This window comes from Perissodus microlepis, chromosome 16 (assembly GCF_051167445.1).
Source record: "Perissodus microlepis isolate ML-2025 ecotype Zambia chromosome 16, ASM5116744v1, whole genome shotgun sequence".
NCBI classification, from domain to species: Eukaryota; Metazoa; Chordata; class Actinopteri; order Cichliformes; family Cichlidae; genus Perissodus; species Perissodus microlepis.
In genome coordinates this window covers 26,485,772-26,505,805 of record NC_140476.1, presented here as the reverse complement: position 1 = coordinate 26,505,805, position 20,034 = coordinate 26,485,772, and the positions used below count along the sequence as shown (strand labels likewise).

Below are 20,034 nucleotides of genomic sequence, written 5' to 3'. Positions count from 1 at the left end.
GCAGGGGCATCACAATTCAAAGCTTTAAAAGTCAGTACCAAGATTTTAAAATGAATTCTGAAATGTACTGGAAGCCAGTGTAATGAACGTAACACTGGTGTAATGTGCTCTCTTTTTCGTGTCTTAGTTAAAAGCCTTGCAGCAGCATTCTGGACTAACTGGAGACGGTCAAGATTCCTTTTGCTCAAACAAAGAAAAGGACTGTTACAATAATCTAATCGAGATGAAATAAAAGCATGAATAACCATTTCTAACTCAGACAGCAAAGTTCCCAGTTTAGAGATGTTAGGCAATTCCTAATCAAGTGGCGAGAGTGTTGTTCTAGGGACATAGCAGAATCAAAGATCACACCAAGGTACCTGAGGCTTAGGTGAACAGATGAGCCAAGAGAACCAGGATGCTGTTTGATACTTATTCTTTTGTCCTCCACTTGTACAAGTTTACAGCAAATAGCTCTCTGGGAATCATCATGTTGGTAAACAAATACTATTTTATACCTGTCAAATTATTATTATTCACATTTTTCATACATTCAATTAAAGAAATGAGAAGAAATTACATGTTTTTCCCCATCTACAAACAATGTGATCACTTGATTTAAATTGGGTCTTTGCTGAGACACTGGTTCATTCCTTGAGGTAGGTTTCTTATTTAAGCTTGAATGACTTGACTTTTAAATTTTTTGCAGGGTGGTATTTGTATTTTTACTGAGGTAAACGATCTAAAGGAAATTCTAAAAAGTTTGTCCAGATAACCTAGAAGAGGTATTATGGCCAGCAAGAATGTTTAATCTGGAAGGATGGATGGAAATGTTGGTCATCTTTAACTGCAGTATAAAGTGATATTTTTTATGTAGCGGACTGTCGACAGGGTGATTTAAAGACTCTGCTGTGTCCAAGCCTTTTAACATTGCCATGGTGACCTACCACCACCCTGTAAACTGGATGAAATTTGTTTTAGTTGCCATGGTAACAGCTGAAATCAGAGTAGGAGATGGTGAGAAAGATAACTTCAAGACTAGAGAGATTGTGATTCAGGTGCGTCATTTTCAGGTGTCAACAAAACACCATCTGTTTTCTTTTTTAATAACTTGAAATATTCCATGTTATTATTAGTTATTAGTAGTAGTAGCTGCTGAGTTTTACAAATGTCACTGTAGGTTAGAGGTTTCTAATGCAGTGCGTTTAGAACTGTTTCAGTAAAAGACACAACCCCAACCACAAAGGTGAAGTCCCTGTATTCAGTAAGAATACAGGTCATACGGAGGCCTTTCTGTGTGGAGTTTGCATGTTCTCCCCATGTTTTCTATGGGTTCTCTCCAGGTACTCCGGCTTCCTCCCACAGATAAAAGACAGGTAATTAGTGGTTAGGTTAGGTTAGGTTAGGTTAGGTTAACTGGTGATTTCTAAATTGCTCATGCGAATGTTTGTCTGTCCCTCTGTGTTAGGCATGTGTCACAGTGGCAATCTTTTTAGGATGTACCCCCCCTCTCGGCCTATGGTAGTTGGAATAGGCTCCAGCTTCCCAGCAACCCTGATAAGGATAAGTGGAATAAAATGGATGGATGGAGCAAAGCAGCCGTAGGGTTGTTTTCCAAGTGACATCTATTTAACTGGACAAATGGAAGACACCCCCTGCTGGTAATTAGAAAGAATGACTTCAAGAGTTCTGGATCCAAGATGTCTATGGCTACGTTCACACTGCAGGTCTTAATGCTCAATTCCGATTTTTTTTTTATCAAATCCGATTTTTTTGTCTGCTTGTTCACACTACAAATAAAATGCGACAGCAAACGCGCTCTAGTGTGAACGCTCAAAGCGGCCCGCATGCGCAAAAGAAGATGTCACACACAACGCGATCTGTTTAGACCCAGACCAAACAATATTGTTTGACTGATGGCCCTTAATATAAAGACTTCGGACTTTACGTTTCCCAATTTTTGCTTTAAGTTATTTTGTTATTTACATAAAAATGTAGATAATCTAATAATTATCCTTATTGCTGTTTTAGAGAGGAGCGGTGCTTCAAAGGATAGTTGCAGATTCCTGTCAGAATCTACAGATTATACAGTACAAATAAAATGTTCACGTTTCTCCAACGTTGTCTTCCCAACAGTTTCACTGACATCTACACTGGATGGCCAGGAAGCGTTCGCGATGTCTTATCGGGCGCTTCTCCGGAGCTGATAATTGGCGTCTGTCTTGTGTCAGTGACGTAAAAGACGGATTTAATGCGACATGACCATCAAACAGCAGTCGCTTTCTAAAACATCGGATATGTATCGGATTCAGTACCACATACGAAAGTGACCCAGATCGGATTTGAAAATATCGGATTTATGCCGTTCACACTGTCACACCATGATCGGATATGGGTCGCATAGGGTCAAAAAAATCGGATTTGACGCGCTTTCGCCTGCAGTGTGAACGTAGCCTAAGTTTACAGTCTACAGTCACAAAGCTAAAAGCAATATCCCCTGAGAACACACACATTTACAGTGAGATTTGTTTTAAAATTACACAAAATACGTAAAGAAATAGGGAGGGTCTTTTTAAAGAGCTGAAACATGTTTTAGTGTTGCACGTCAAACATCTGTTTTAGACAAAGACAAAGTTATTTTTTCTTTTAAATTTCAGGGTAAAGCAAGTAGCACCTTTTATGTGTCGATGATGGTTTCCAACAATTCTAAAATAACATGCTAATTCATTTTCATATTTTTATGATGCATAATGAGCTCAGTGTGCTTTTATGGTGAAAAAAATCTTTGTGCACTTAATTATCAAAGACTTACTCAAAACAACTGCAGAAAGGATTTAATCATGAATCGGAAAAAATATAGACTGCCAGTCAAAAGTTTGGAAACATCTTCTCATTTAATATTTTTTCTTTATTTTTGACTACTTTCAACATACATAGATACATACTGAAGAAGAAGAAGGAGAGTGATGGAGTGCTGTGCCAGATAGCTCGGCTTTCACAGTCATCTGACCTAAACCCAGTCGAGATAGTTTGGGATGAGATGGACCGCAGAGAGAAGGCAAAAGGACCAACAAGTGCTCAGCATCTCTGAGAACTCCTTCAAGACTGTTGAAAACCATTTGAGGTGACGACCTCATGAAGCCCATGGAGAGTGTGCAAAGCATCAATCAAAGCAAAGGGTAGCTATTTTGAAGAATCTAAAATATAAAACTTGTTTTGAGTTAATTCACAGTTTTTTGTTTACTACATAATTCCAAATGTGCTCATTCATAGTTCTGATGCCTTCAATGAGAATCTACAATCTAAATAGTCATGGAAATAAAGAAAAACCTATAAAATAGAAGATGTGTCCAAGCTTTTGACTGGTAGTGTAAGTTTCATAGACCAAAAGACCAAGGGAATGTTATTAAATATCTACAGTTTAGAGAAGCTGATTTTTTTCTCTATTTTGTATTTTTCATTTTTCATTCATGCTTGTCAGTTGTCACAATGATTTTCCGCTAAACAAATACACAAGAATACAACTAATTGTTTCAACTCTCCATAAAAACAATTGTACGTGTATGTGTGTGCCAGTGCGTGCCTCACCTTTGCGATGTACTTTTATATTTCTGCCTGTAAACAAACAAGAACAAACAAGAGTTAATCAAATCGGCCACTCACATGGTGAGTTTCAGGCTAGGTTAGAAGGCACACCTTGAAACAAACATGACAGATTAACAAAGATATTTCTTTTCTGAATAAAGTCTTATCTTCATCAACAAAAACACATCTTCACATTGGAACTAATAAATAAATCATAGAGTATTCAGAAGCTTGAATAAATATCTATATTGGTATACAGAGATATATTTCATTTGTACTGAACTACTCATTAAATTAACAACATGATGTATTTTAAAAGACTTTTTATGAGACCAGATTGCTCCTATAGTGGCCATCAGAAGGTACTTAAGGTACTTTGGCACACTGGATTCACGTTTTAGACTTTGATGGCACGTCCATCATTTATATACAGTTTATGAGTGTACACCAAAGCTACCTGCACTAATGTCAGTGGGTTAGGTGGAAATGCTGCTTGGATTTACTGAAGTGAGTCAGGGGGCTGCATTACAGAGAGCAAACTCAAACACTGCATGCGAAAAGCAAACTGTCATTTCCATTAACCTCGAGACAGATGAGAATGACATGCAACCACGGGAGCGTTACACAACAAAAATGGCAACTGCTGTTGCCTCGAAAGGCTTAGAAGACACGTAAAGCTAAACCATACATACATGATACATGGCCAACATACTCAAAAACTGTTTGTCCTCTGTGTTAAGTCTTTTAAAATGTCCCTCATTCCAATAAAATCTGAAAAGTCTGAAAGAGACCGGTTAGTAAATCATGTTTTCTACCCATTTTGTGTGCAAGGGTGGCTCAGACAAGCACTCCAAAGCACTGGAGCAGAGGTTTTCGTTCTGGGAATTGAGCCGTCCCAGCAGGGTGTCAAAGAGTTGAACATGGAGAGCGGAGGTGAAAGGAACCCATGAATGCTGGGTATTTTGTGGAGATTGGTGGCTGATTTGGTTGCTTTTCAACACTGTCAGAGGTTCCAGCAACAGCAGTGGCTCATGGAGGTAATTTAGGTACTTTAAACCCGTTAGTAGCAGATTGCAGCAATTTGCATCAAACATGGAGCTTCCTATGAGTCATAACACAGCCAAATATGAACACACAGATATGATACACCTCCTTTTAGATTCAGTGTACAGAGGATAGTAGCATATTCTGCAGGCATCATAAATGAATATGTTCTTGATAAGCAGCCTGAGAATCCTCACATTTCTATGTTTCCTTTTATAATAGGCACATGCCAAAGAAGAACTGCAGATAGACTGCTAACAATGAAAAAAACTACAGCAGTTTAAGTGAATGACTGACTCTGTGTTACAACACAATTCATGTTTATATCACCAAAAAAACCAAATTATTAGAACCCTACACAAAGAATAATCATGACTTAAAAGGAGTTCAGGGGTTTACTGTCAGCTTTTTCTGTCCTACATCAACCAGGGATCGCACATACCCTATCAAGTTTTTTTTTTTCTTTGAATATATTTCTAGTGTCACACTCCATTTCAGACTCCATTTTTCTCATTAATTTCTCTGAGCGTGATGGCTGACAATGATGTCACTGCCTCCAGCTCAACATTTGAATTCACTGAGGTTGATTCCTGTCTTACGCCAAAGGCGGCGGGAATATTTTCCCAACAAAGTTGCATCAATAAAATGGTTGGAAGCTTCTAAATGTGCTAGTGCAGACAACCTTTCCCTTTCCCTCTAAAACACAGATGCCTCATAGTAAGGTCCAATCTGGGGAAGCAGCACCTGTTAAATGATTTTTTATTGTTAATTTTGTGAAACTGTGAAGCTGTTGCACATGATTACATTTTACCGCTGTTATGTGGTGAAGGATGCAAAGCAAAGCCAGTCCATGCAGACTGTTCTCTGATAAAGACAGAGGCCAAATTAATGAACAGGGTGCCTAAATATAACTTTGTACTGACAAATGATTTGCTGGATGAAATATTAGTCTGCAGATTTTTGCAGCGATGAAAGGTTAAAGAATCTGACATTCCAATCGTGATATTGGGCGTGCAGGTTAAAGCTGTGTCACATGTAAAGAAACATATGATATGTTGTATGCGTGTCTGGGATGGATTTTCAAGTAAATGACCAAATTCCTAGGGATGCAAATGCTGACATCTGACAGATACACACATTTCTGTTAATAATAAAAAAGCTCTCTTACAACTAATGTGTCATGTATGGAAGATCACCTTTGTTACATTTTCACCACACAAGGTCAATGATGTATAGGGGACAAATTTTAAGTTTTTTTGCTGCCTAAATTAAACCAAGTACTTGTTGCTGACTAAAGCTCACGGAGCAGGGAGAGAAAACAGAACACAAGCAGTATTTGACATGATGGGATGGAAACACATATTAAATAAATATTGACTTTTTAAAAAGAAGTTTAAGGTTCCTTTTCTTTCTTTTTCGCCTCTCTTAGCTATTTTGCTGTTTGTTTGTTGTCATTTTTCTGCTTATTTTGTGTCTTTTTGCAGTCATTTTTGTCTCATTTTTTATTATATATCTCTTTGTGGTCGGTTCCCTTCTCTTTAAAGTTTGTCTTTGATGTCTCGTGAGTCTGCAGATATTTTTTGCCACCATTTTAACCCTCTCAGGCTCAAATTAAACTTTTTGTTGCTAATGCACAACCAAGTCCTGCAGTGGTACTTCTGAGTAAAAAAAACTCATAAATTAAAGCTGCAAGCAGCGTTATGAGGGCCCTCGCACCCTGGCGTGTCGTGCCACGCCCAACTCCTACAACTAGCACGTCCGATCTGATGTCACATTGATGGAATTCATGCATTTAACCACCAGCTAACAATTCATCTCATTCAATCATGATTATACTCGTCCCACTAGGTGGCGCTCTAACCATTACTGACAAATGGCATAACAAACATTTCCGAGCTCGAATCTCATCACACCTGCGACCTTTGGGAGAGACTGGACATTGTGTTTTTGAGTGACAGCAGATTACTGCTTTTTGGCGAGTGATTGAAACCACGTGCCGCCATGACCACCCCGTTTCCCTGAACGTAAAAAGCTTCGCAATTTAACATCACAAAGATCTTTAAATTCCACACACTGGAGATCCGGTCAATCTGATGAAAATCCTTGGAGGAGTTTGTCAAAGTACGGTGCCTGAAAAGAGGGGAAAATGTCGCCAAAATTACACATTAATTTTAAAATGGCTGACTTCCTGTTGGATTTGGGATATTGCTCCAAGAGACTTTTTTGTACATCTTGATATCTCCTATAAGCTTACCAGGTTTCAGACTCATAGATGAAACACAGAGCAGGGGCTGATGTTTTAAAATTTTGTAGGGGGCGCTGTGGAGCCATTTTGCGCTATTCAATGAAAATGATCACATAACAACAAAGCCCTCATCACATTGGAGGTGTGGGCCAAATTTCAAGACTTTTTAAACTTTCCAAAAGCCACTTCATTTTTCATGGTGAACCGCCTTCCCACCAGGGTGCGCCGTTCAGTTTAAAGTCACAATTTTCGCACTGAAGCATCATGAGGCACTGATGGTGATATTCAGCGCTTTTGAGGTGGCCACGATGAACCTGTGAAAATCAGTACAACAAAGTGAAAGCCATGACATTTCCTGTTGCCACTAGGTGGCGCTCTGCGTATTCCTGACAATGGGCACATCAATCTGTTCAGGGCGGGTCTGACATCATGCCTGTAAAGTCTGGTTCTGATCAGACTGGATTTCATTGAGTTATACTTATTTGTTTCTCCATGGCGAGACATCAAAGTTCGCCATGCTGCTGGGGTCACACCCTTTCACGAAAACTCACAGTTTTCACTGTAACCCAAGACCAACTCCTTAAGGCTTTCCTGGAGAAATTTGAGGCTGCAGATGTCACCCATCACAATACTGTACCCCAAAGTGTAAAACATGACATTTCCTGTTCCCACTAGGTGGCGCTCTCCCTGATGTCAAATATAGCAGTTGAAATATGTTCAGGGGTGGAGCCTTTTCATATGTGTGCTCTTTGGTCCACATCGAACAATGTATGACAGAATGAGAGGCAATAAGATTTTCATGGCGAGTCATCGAAATTCGCCGTGGCGCCACGGCCTCACCGTATTGTGAAAACTCAAAAGCTCCACAATTTAACATGGCCCAGGTGTGTAGTTGACACTGACCAAATATGAAGCTTGTATGATCAAATCCCAAGGAGGAGTTCGCGAAAGTACAAGGCGTGGAAATGGTAAAATCAGAGCCCAAATGTGACATTTAATCCAAAATGGCGGACTTCCTGTTGTGTTTAGGACATGGCCATAATAGACTTTTTTGTGCGTCTACTAACGATAGATAAGTGTTCCAATTTTGGAAATTTACATGATTAATAAATCTAAAGGTGCCCATACATCCTTCATCTGCTGATCAGAAGGTTTGTGGTTCGATCCCTGGCTCCCCCAGTCTGCATGCCAAATATCCTTGGGCTTTTTACACAACATCACTCTTTCCAAATCAGGCCAAAGAGGTGGTACTGGTGAAGTAGAAAGATTTTAATGTTAGGTTACATGTTTTCTCACCTTTGATAAATATGCCCAAATCCAATTTGGAAAGTGTTACCACTTCATTACATGTTATGAGGTCAGAAAAAAGGGGACAAAATAGACCTGATTTTGCTACTATTAAAACCATGCAAAACAAAGTCAATGTCACCAAAATGCAAGCATTAAATCATGCGTCACCGAACCTAAACACCTATTGGAATGTAAATTTGAACAGCAGATTACCCCACAAGTAGATGACGACGATCTAAACGCTCCATTTGGTCTGAAATTAGCCAGTCACAGCTCTGGAATCTGACCCCAGCAGCTAATCACAGCTCTGACACGTCTCAGCTTTGAAATGTGACTGTAGAGACCTGTTATTTCATGGTCGAATGGTAATTGTACGCCGGCCTGCGTGGGCGGATCAGAGCTGAATTACAAAGCTGTATAAGGCACGCTCATCAGTGCCAGGTCGCTGCATTGTTTTCTTAGTCAGAGAAAACTCTCCAGCACGCGGCAGCAGCAATAGTGACAGGTGAGGACAGAGAGTTTCTGGAGAATGACTCACCCCCCTATCATGACTTTTACAGGGTGACGCCTTCAGCGAAAGAATTTGCATTTTGCGTCTTTACCTCTTTTTTTTTTTCTTTGTCCTTGTACCAATTGTTTTGTGATTTCACCTACACATTTTCTTCTCTGCATCATTAACACTGAGCTTGTGGAATGTATTTTATTTTGTGCACTGTTCTGTTTGCAATGCATCACTGCAGGGTGTGTGTGTGTGTGTGTGTGTGTGTGTGTGTGTGTGTGTGTGTGTGTGTGTGTGTGTGTGTGTGTGTGTGTGTGTGTGTTTGATGGTTAACTCCATCTAACCCGCCCACGTCTAGACCAAGTGTCCTGGAGAAAAAAGCTGAACCTCCATTAAATTGAAGCAGTGCACACACACTACACAGTATCAGCCTTTTGTTGTTTAGTTTCTTAACCACCTCATCAGGGTGGCTTCAGATTGGTCCTAAATTTAATTTTTGAAGCATGACAACAAGCCAGACATGCAAAAACCATTATAAAGATTAGTTTCTGCTTAATCTGACCTGGACAGTCTGGTACTTCTTTTAATACATCCTCAGATGGCAGAACATTTTTTTCATAGCTGAGCTTTCTCAGCTGATTTCTGCTCTTTAATGTGTCAAAAAAAACGTTATTTTTTGCTTTTGTTTTTACACTTTACACTTCCTCTGTAATTCCACTCAGCTTCTCACCAAAGCCTACTGATAATAAAAATTATGCATCTCAATGTGTAAAAAAACAAAAGTAAATGAAAAGCTGTTCTATTCTCTTTTTGTCCTTTTCTAGTTTACTGCATCGAAATGTTCTGCTGTTACCACGGAAACTGGGGGAAATTTTCAAAAATAAACGAATAAATAAATATCTCCACACTTTTTTGTTTTCTTGTCAAACAGCTTTAAGCTCTGTGATTAATTTATGGATGAACTTTATGTCTGCCAGGAAGAAATAATATTGTAATGAACACAAAGACACAATCGCTCACACAAAGGAAACAGCTGGTTTTGTGACCACTTGAATGGGTCTTAATCTTGTATTCATTCATGCTTGCTCTATTTAATTTAGACAAAGTTCATGATAATTTGTACATTTCAGAAACTTGCTTTAACAGGTGTCACAGGTTATAATAGAGAAGTCAATGTCACAAGGCCTTTCTAAATACAGAGTCCCCAAACTTAGGGAGGGTTGTGCCTGGAAAGGTCAACAGTGGCAGGCAGAATGTCTATAAATGGAACAGCAGCTCTGCTCTGATGATAGCGATACAAATGTACTCGGCAGTAATATGATGAAGTAACCTTAATGCTTTTTTTTTTTTTAATCAAACAAAAATTTGCAGTCTATGAAAAAGAAATGTAACAACAAGGCTTCTCTTTATTTTATTTTTTTCTTTTCATTTTTGGTAACTGCACATATGAAGAGACTCAAAGTCTGGGTGAGCCTTGGCTCAGTCAGAACGACTATATTCAAAAGCAGATTGTCTTTTCGTTTGTTTATATTCGGTTGCATGGCTCTTGTCTGAGAACCTCACCACCCTTCCTACATCATATGGATTGCAGGTAAGCTTGGCTTTGTGGTCTGTCTGAACTAACTCAAACTTAATTTAATTCTATTCTATTTATATATATGCAACATGCTTTATATTGTAAGGTAAAGAGAAAACCCCAACAATCACATGACCCCCTATGAGCAAGCACTTAGTGACAGTGGGAAGGAAAAATTCCATTTTAGCAGGAAGAAAACCTCCAGGAGAATCAGACTAAGTGAGGGGCATCCATCTGCCATGACTGTTTAGGGCTGAGGGGAGGGAGACAGGAGGTTCAGAGATACTGTTATTCAGGGAGGAATGTGACATGAGAATGTCCATAGAGTTTTTCACAACCTCTCAGCCCATACTTATTGAGATATTTCCATTTGTGGTGCACCACTCAACAGACTGAAACATATAATAATGATTATGCTAATTTCAATGGGGAAGCTCTATATCCACTCGTCTGCCTGCATCCCTCGGGGTTTGGCGCTGCTAGTCTATTCTTCACATTACTTCCACTTTCCTGTGGTGTCAAACTTAATTTTGTTGTCATCACTTTGGCCCAAACATTTTCTTGCTCGTCTTCTGCGAGCTCTGTCCTGTGTGCTTTAAATCTTACTACTTTTCTGCCTTTCAGATCCTCATTCGTGCAACCAGCCTCCTCCAAATCTCCTCCTCATCCTCGCCAGAATAGAGATCCTCCAAGTCTTCACCTGCTTCACCTCGCTGCCATCCTTCCTACCATCGTTGGACTCTGTTCTACTACAAAGACTGATCGGAGTCTAATTGCCAAACAATTATTAATCAAGCTCCATATTTCAATAAATCATTGAGAACTGTTCATTCAGATGGTCTCTCCTTAGTCACTGCTACTTTGCAACCCAGAGTGTTACTTTATTTACAACTATGCCTCACGAGTTGTTAGGTCAGAGGTGCCAACAATTCTTGAGTGTGATTAGCATTCAGGTGCAGCAGGGGATCTATTTACTAGGTGCACAGGCACTGAGGGGGGACACACAGGCATGCAGAGCTTCTGCTTACGCACAAGCAACATTACTGTCAAACTACAGATGCCTGTTGCCATTACTCACTACCCAAAATAAAACCAGCTTTGTTGTTTTATCTAAGACCTTTTCTCACTGAGCAGAAGAATACTCCGGAAAACTAAACAAACCTCGGAGTGTGTTCACTCCCCGTGACGGAGTTCCCCTAACCTCGGAGTTCAGTCTTGTCAGGTTAGTAGACAAGCTGAATTCTGCATCTTTATTTTTACACCTCTAGCGTTTCTCATTCTCTCACTGTTGACAGAGAACACATTCACTTGCCAATGTTTATTAGAGGATTTGGCAAAAACGAAACACTTGTCTTGGCGTCAGTTTCTTCAACCAACACACCAACTTCTGCTGATAAATTTCTGTTTCTTTTTTTTTCTGTTATATTTTCCTCTGTTGCCAGCCGGTTACCAACACAAGATGCTGTATAGCAAGCAGGGTCTGTTAAACAGAGCAAGAGTAGCCAAGGGGCATAAATTAAATGTGTGTATTTAATGGTAATGATGCCGTGCACATTTCATTTAACTGCTGATGAGAGATACTGTCAGTAAACCAAATAGTGGTGGTGACCTGGTCTTCCATAAGATAGTAAATTAGAAGAAGTATCACAGACATACACAATACACTGGGCATCTTGTTATTAAATGTTTTTGTGAACAGAAGCTGATAAAATAAAGGAGAGTTTAACTTTAGCTGTCAAAAAAATACTATGGCAAACGTACTCTTAACACCATTAAATCTATTAATTTTATTTCTGGACATAATTTTCCCATTTGAAACAAACACTAACGGCAGATGAAAAGTCAGCTGTTTCAAAATATGCCAGTGTGGCTTCACTAATGCTACGATAGCATTACAGAATGCTAAGTTAGCGTTCTGTAACTATCACCATATGTGAGAAGCTGGAAAAACAGACCAGTCAAATGCATCAGTCTGTATTTGCCCATTAGCTATAATGGGCTGTTAAATTTTGAATGAAGCAGCTACCATGGTTATTATGTAATGTCCTCTTCGTTGTGTTTGAATGATGACATATTACAATGTATTTCCTTGATATATATTTTCCCTTTTTGTTGTTAAATGTTTTTTGTCTAATCTAATTTGCGAACAGAATGGAAAAGTCAGAAAGAAACAGACCTAAGTGTAAAATGTTCTTGTTTTTTACCTTGTGTTCCCTACAATTTCAAAATTGTTAGATTACTATTTATTAAACTGAAGATGTCAAACAGTGTCTGTTAATGTGAGGTTTTGTGATTTAATAATGATTCAAATGTCATCTGTGCAATATTTCACCACTGTATATGTGTAAAATGTGTACATATTCTGTTTCCTTCTTTATATAATCTCTTGATAATAATGTCTATTGTTACTGTTCTATATATTTATTCTGTTGAATAGATGTAGCAAATTCCTTGGCACCAGGCTATCTTATCTAATCTTTTAAATGCTCACTTGTAGCATGTTCGTAAATGATTCAACTTTTGATCAAAGCACCACTGCTCAGTCACAATCCACGCTGTTACTGCCAGAGGCTAAAGACAGAAGAGTCACCAGCATTGCTCAGGGGGGCAGGACGCTGCTGATGGAACAGACAGTCCATCTCCCTGGTCGATGTGCTATTTATTTGCTGAAATTATTTAATAAACTACATTTTCCAGACATACATAGGTATTTGCACGCAGTGAAGTTAAGACAACCAATGCAGGAAATATTGGAAGTCTGGTTGTTCTTGATTGCATCACTGCTTGGATGTTTTTGTGGATACTTGGATCATAAGTTAGCTAGCTTTTCCTAACAAATCCCTATTTTAATTTCCAAACCTCTTTGACAAATATCAGAAAGCCTCTGAAAAAAAACAAACTGGCATTTTCAGTTTTAGTAATTCTTAGAAAGAATGACGGTGGCTGTGCTTCAGGAAGTATAGCTGGTCATCTACTAATCAGTTCAATCCCTGACTGCTTCAGTCTGCAAGTCAAAATGAACTTGGGCAAGATACTGAACCCTGAGTTGCATCTGCTGTGTTCACTGGGGTTGAATGTGTGTGAATGTTAGATAGAAAGCACTTAGACATAGAAAAAAGTGATTTTGTGTGTGACTGGGTGAGAGACATGCTGTATAAAGTGCTTTGAGTGCTCAGGTACTATATAAGAAAATGTCCATTTACCATTTAGACTAAAGGAAGATCTGAAACTGAAACGATTTAGAATTTTAACTAGCTTAAGGTGGAAAAGGTGACCTGGTTGAAAAAGATCTGACTGCCTGTCATGGGCATGTCATGCTACCAAGACAAAGGGACAAACCACTTCAATCAGACATACAGACTTGTCACAACAGGGAGATGTAAAGGTATGCTTTAATACAACGGGTCCATCAATGCTTTTCCTACTGTGACAAGTCAGGATCTCTGCTGGGAAACAGATTTGTTGACTAAAACATCAGTGTATGCTTTAGAGTATACACTGATGGCCAGTTTAAACAAAAAAAAAAAACAGAGCTATCATTTCCTCATTCCTCCTTATTTGTTATTTATTCCTCCTTGGGGACCTACGTTATTGGAATGAAACCTCACAGAGCACAACGCACCTGTGTTTTTTTCACTTGTAGCCATGCCATTCTGGAGATACAGCAGCTTTTAAAACATATGCATTAGTACTCTTTTTAGTCTATACTATTACTTTAAATGTGTAAAAAGTTCTTAGATTTAAGTGGACCAAACCAGACGAAGAGCTATAACTAAACTGAACACAGCACTGTCCAGATATTTTGTATGTGACAAATGTTTCTGGTGAAATTGCAGTCGAAGACTGAACGTGTGAGCTGCAAGTCACTGAAAGAATCAAGAAGAACACTCGTCTTAGACACATTTATGTGCTGCTTTCTTCCTTTAAAGACGGCAGGCAAACAAACACAAAAGACTGGGAAAGTTATGTAAAAAAACAAACAAACAAACAAACAAAAAAAACACCCAAACTAATTCTTGACGGAGCATGTCACAACTAAACTGCGAAGAATTTGACGACTTCTTTTGTAATCTGCAGTCAATAAATCATTAAGTCTCTGAAGCTTGAGGAGTTTCTGTGTGGGAGTTACAAAGTTGGAAAGTAATGCTGAATGGATGTGAATACTTGTGATTTTTTGGCCATCTATCCAACTAAAAAGAACATTTTGGATGAATTAAGCAGAAAATTATGTCCTTCTGTGTTTTTGGAAAAGGTGGGAGCAGGATTATCCAGAGCATGCATCAGAGCCTGATCTGACGGTACGATTATGCATCAGTGGTAACAGTCACAGATATTTGGATGTCTGTGAAGGCACCGTGAATGCTGATCAAGACACGTTCAAGGTAAAAAGAAAGTAAACACATATCAAGAAAACAATAAAAAATAATCTGGTCTTCAGCAGATCTTAAAATTAGGCAAATAAAACCCCAGATGAGCTACAAAACATGACAGTAGTTTGCTGGTCTGGAGCATCGGGGCAGAACACAGCATATCAACACAAACAGCTCGTACCACTGGTCAAGCAAGGTGGTGGTGGAGCTACAGGACCTGAGCACCTTACAGTTACTGAGTCAGTTACTCTACAAACTCCTCTGTTTACCAAAGTATTCTAGAGTCAAATGTGAGGTCATCGGTCCAACAGCTAAAACTTGTCCTACACTGGATCATGCTGCATGACAATCATCCCATGCACAGCAGCAAATGTACAATAAAATGACTGAAAATGAAAAGAATCAAGGTGTTGCAAAGACTCGGTCAAAGTCCAGAGCTCAGCCTGATTGAAATCCTGCAGCTGAAGCGTTAAGCTTTGATTATACTTTCCGCATCCGTGAGCCTACAAGGGTCCGTTCAGGTCAGAGTGACGGAAATTCCATCATCAGATAATCACTTTGAAGGTCTGTGCCGATGTCTGAATGCCTGCCACTGTTTTTGAGACCATGTGTACCCATCCACATAGACTTTACAATACAGTGCGACAACTGCACATGGGCCTGTGGAGGCAGACTTCAAAAAAAGTATAATAGCAATGGCTACTCAGCCACCATCTGCAGAAGGGTTATAATCAAAACTGTGCCAGCAAACTTCAGTGAACTGAAAGAGTAGAGTAATTCTAAAAGCTACTGAATTTTGGCTTTTGTTAAAACAGCAGCGACACTGTGTGACATGTTTTGTGCTGCTGTTCATTTGAGCTTGAATTTACCTCATTTTAACATCTAGTAAGAAGTAGAAAATTTATCTTATGCCGTAATACATAAAAACAGACTGACAGATAACTGCCAACTCTTATGTTCATACCAAGGGGTGCAATTTACAGTCACCAGTTAGCCTAACGTGCTTGTCTATAAACTCTAGGAGGAAAAGCCACACAGGGAGAACATACAAACTCATCACAGCTCAACAGGAGGCTCAAACCAGCAACTTCCTGTTGTGAGTTGCAGTTCTTGCCATAGCAAAGATGTGGTTAAACACGTAGCTTTTTTTATATATTACAATAATAAAAATGTTTATTGTGTGTTATATGGACGATTTACACATCTAAAACAAAAGTGTACATATTTCAATTTGGCAACTTTAAACAGCAGTCACTTAAAATCCTTACTTGGACTACTAGGATTCATTGCTTCATGCCTACAGGGCATTCACTGGTTTGAAATGCTCAGTTTAGGAGCATTTCAAAGTGTGTTGTCAGATTTGTCAAAGAAAGGATCCACGAGTGATGATGAGCGTCGTGTGATGAATGAGGCTGTAATTCACATGTAAACAGACTGAAGCATCAACAGGACATTCAAACATTTTGTGTTCGCATGCCCTGCCTTCATCTCTGTCACTGTTTTCGTCCATCTCCCTGCTGATGTGTCTTTCTTTGCTGAGAGTTTGCTGCATCGCAACGCTCAGTTGTTACCATGGCAACAATGGAGAATCAAAAAAAAAAAAAAACCACGCTGGGCTCTTTTTTGTTGTTGTTGTTGCTGCTTTTGATTTGTTTTTTGTGTGTGTGTGATCGCCTCAAATTCAAACAGATGTGGCGAGGCTGTTCCGCTGCAGCGTAGGAGTCAGCCGCTAAAAAAGAATCTGACAGACAGACAGACGAGAAGCTGTGACTTCATCAAACACACACACACACACACACACACACACACGCACGCGCTCTCTCCCGTGTTAAGTGATGTTGCATGCCCACCGTTCCCCGCTCATTTTCTGTCATTTGTCTTCCCCTCCATCGTCGGTCCGTGCCAGCATCACCAAGGCAACCGGTCGACCGCACTGATGCCGTCCCTGAGGCTGTCAGTCTTACAGCAGCTCACGGATCCTCACAGCGTGATCACCAATTATCGATAGTGCTATTGCATCAACACACTGACATTACATCATCAGCCAGCTGACTGCGTGATCTGTGTTTACTCACATTCCTCTGAGCCGGATCAGGACCTGGTTGTTGTGATTCTGCTCCAGAGCGTCCCCAAAGTCCTGCACCTCCTCAGACTGCTGTTGCTCCTTCTGCTCTTCCTCAGTCCGTGACATCTCCTCACGCTGCACCTCCTCCTGCTCCTCCTGCTCCTCCTCCTCCTCCTCCTGCTCTCGAGGTTGCTGCTGTTGCTGCAGCTCCTCAGTCTGCTTTACCTCCTCCTCCTCCTTTTGTTGTAACACCTCACTTTGCTGCACCTCCTTTTCTTGTTGCATCTCCTCAGTCTCTTCCTCCTCCTCCTTTTCAAGGTGCTGTAGCTCACTTTCCTGCACCTCTTTGATCTCTACCTCTTCCTCCTCCTTCTCCTGCTCTTCTTCCTGTACCTGCTCCTCTTGATGCCCCTGTTCCCCTTCTGGCTTTAGCATCTGCTCAGACAGCCCGTCCTCCTGCTGCTTCAGAACCTCCTCCACCTTCTCTTGTATTTCCCACTCATGCGCTGCAACCTCCTCTTGTTCTAGCTCTTCCTCCTGCCCATACACATCTTCAGTATCTCCATCCTGTTGCTGCACTTTCTCTTCCTCCAGGTCTTCCTCCAGCAGATGGACCTCCTCCTGCTCCTTCTCTCCCTCTCCCTCCTGGTCCTTCACTTCTTCTTCCATCTCATGTTCTCCCTCCTGTTGCTGCAACTCCTGCTCCTCAGCCTCCAGCAACTTCTCAGGCAGCTGCGCCTCCTCCGCGTCCTCGTTCATCTCGGTTTGTGGCAGAGCTCACCGAGCAGAGTTCAGTCTCTGTGAAGTGTCCGGACGTCTCTCAGTCCGACAGAGTCGTGAAAACATCAACACTGATCGGAGCCTTCAGTTCAGCGAAACTTCAGCCAACTTTCTGTGATGTCACCTGATGAGCCCGGCCAGTCCAAATCACTGATTTCGGACTGATTGGTAAGGGAAGTGGAGGGGTTAAAGGTCACGAGAAGGGAGCATAAAAACAACAAAACACGTCTCACAGAGATCTCGGAGCGCAGTGCCAGCTCTGTGTGCCGACACTGCAGTGACAAAATGATCCCACTGAATGTCCCAGAGCATCGCCGTAGCAACGCAAGGAGGAAGCCGACCAGCAATAAAGATGGGATAGAGTGAGGGAGAGAGAGAGAGAGAGAGAGAGGGGAGTGATGGAGGAGTACAAAAGAGAAGCAGAGAACATTGCAGTGCGTTTCCGTGGTAACCCAACAACGGTTGCCAAGAGTGATGGAATTCTGCAGCCGACAGACTGCCCTCCTCCTCCTCCTCCTCCTCCTCCTTCTCCTCCACCTCACCCCCTCCCAAATTCAAATGCACATAACTTTACGCTCTATTCAGATACAAACAGCAAAGAGGCACATTAATCTGTCCTCCCCTCACTCACCCGCAGTGCCTGCCAGAAAGACTGTACAGTGAGGTGTGTGTGTGTGTGTGTGTGTGTGTGTGTGTGTGTGTTGTTGTTGTTTTTTTTTTTTTTTGAAACAGTGATGATGTAATGGTCCTGAAAATGAGAGTCACAAATCCTCTCCAGTCAAGTGGTACAATCTCACAGTCGGTGTAAAGTGCTAATGGCTCCCTCTAGAGGCTGAAATGATTATTACAGCCATAATTTCCTCATGGAGGTAAGATTTTAAAGCTTTAAAAACAGCAATCTTTCCTTTGTCTTTAGCCACTCAAATGTAAGGACATTTCTGAGTGGCCCTTAAGCTAAGGGTCCAGTATATATAATATCTCTAACAGAGGTTCCCAAACAGTTTCCTGGAGGAGGAGGCCAAAATCCAATGGCCAGATGTGACATGGGATTTTGCAATAACTGTATAGCATTAGTGTAATTAGATCAAATATTATGAATTCACGTTTAACTTGTTATCCACATCAATCTTCCTAAAAAAGTGTTCCAGTGGCAATTTGGTGGGAATTATGTGATCACGATAGATCAAAGTTTCTGGTCATGGTCAAATAGTCGGCAAAATATCCTCATATAATGTGACATACCTAACCATATAATCAAGCAGAGGTCTAGCCACAATGGTAAATGGACTGCTTTTCTACTCTACTATACAACATGTCACATTCACCCAATCACACCCATTCTCACAAGCACTGACTCTAAACTGAGTGCTTTTCTGACGACATTCACACACATTCACTGATGTTTCTTGCACAAGGAGGAGCCAGGGGATCAAACCACCAACCTTCCGATCAGTAGGTGACCTGCTCTACCTCCTGAGCTACAGCCACCCCATGGCTGTACAATGTATGTTAAATCAAGTTGGAAATTTCACCAACCCTTATGGCTGCTTCTTGGTCTTCACGTGCCAAGCAAGTTAAAGAGCTACTTAGAAAGCAAACATTGATCACCTCAATTGAGCACTAGTCTCCACCACAGGCACCAAAACTGCTTGGTGGATTGTGTAATAGTGTGCAGCAGGGGTGGCAAAAATACAGAAATTCTGTACTTAAGTAGAAGTACAGATACCTATGTTAAAAATAAAGAAAGTAAAAAGTAGCTCCTTGAAGGACGTTTCTACCAGCTATTTTTGTGTAAAGCTAACCGAAACTTGTGTTATATTAATGTAATAATAAAATAATATTAGTAGATAGGAATACAAATTTTAATTTAAACTAATTTTTATTTCTAATTGTACTGAGCTTGAACTTGTTAAATAGAACATGAGCAAAGAAAAAGACGGAAAATAAAAGTAACTCTATTTTCTGTTGCCTACGCTGTAGAGAGTGACTTTGTGTCTAAATGACGGTGGGGGTGGGGGAACCCTAAAATCAGTTGTAATGGCTCATTATGGTGAAAAGAATCACAGCTCACGATCATTTCTATTCAGCACTCCAGTAGATTTTCTTAATGCACAGACTGAGATCAGCTGACCTGCTGCTGCTGCTGGTCTGAGGTTTACTGCTCTTTGTAGATTTACACAACTGAATTCAAGGAGATGTAAGTTATAAGTTGTCCATCCTCTACACTAACAGAATATTCTTTTTATTAACATTATACTGAATAAAGCTGGTCCGAAGATGGAATTCAATGAACGAATCTAAGCAACGTGATGTAACCTAACTCTGACCATGAAACCACAGCCACTGTGCACCAATTGCACACTTACTTTAAATCCATCACAGTACAGCAAACTAACCTGTTTATCCTACACTAACCTGCAGAGTATTACTACCTTCATATAACACAGTCAGTCTACCTCAGTTTGATTTACAGCATGTTTCACAATATGAAAAAACTTAATGTGACACATACAGACCCAATATCTGATTTAAAAACATGAGGACTTACATGTAAGCTTTAAATTTCCAATTTATCAAGTCTTTCTCCTTCCTCTCCTGTCC

At 40.3% G+C, this 20,034-nt stretch overlaps 1 protein-coding gene across 1 annotated transcript in view; it reads right to left on the bottom strand.

Moving 5' to 3' along the window:
* LOC146371045 (dual specificity calcium/calmodulin-dependent 3',5'-cyclic nucleotide phosphodiesterase 1A-like) overlaps nucleotides 1-17,882 on the bottom strand; it is a 42,838-nt gene extending 24,956 nt beyond the window's left edge. The window contains exons 1-2 of the mRNA XM_084954676.1: nucleotides 16,664-17,882; nucleotides 3,568-3,594 (exon numbers count right to left, since the gene is read on the bottom strand). Coding sequence (XP_084810802.1) covers nucleotides 3,568-3,594; nucleotides 16,664-17,412 — 776 coding nt within the window. The 5' untranslated portion in view covers nucleotides 17,413-17,882. The remainder of the gene's footprint in view (nucleotides 1-3,567; nucleotides 3,595-16,663) is intronic.
* Between the last annotated feature and the right edge of the window lie 2,152 nt (nucleotides 17,883-20,034).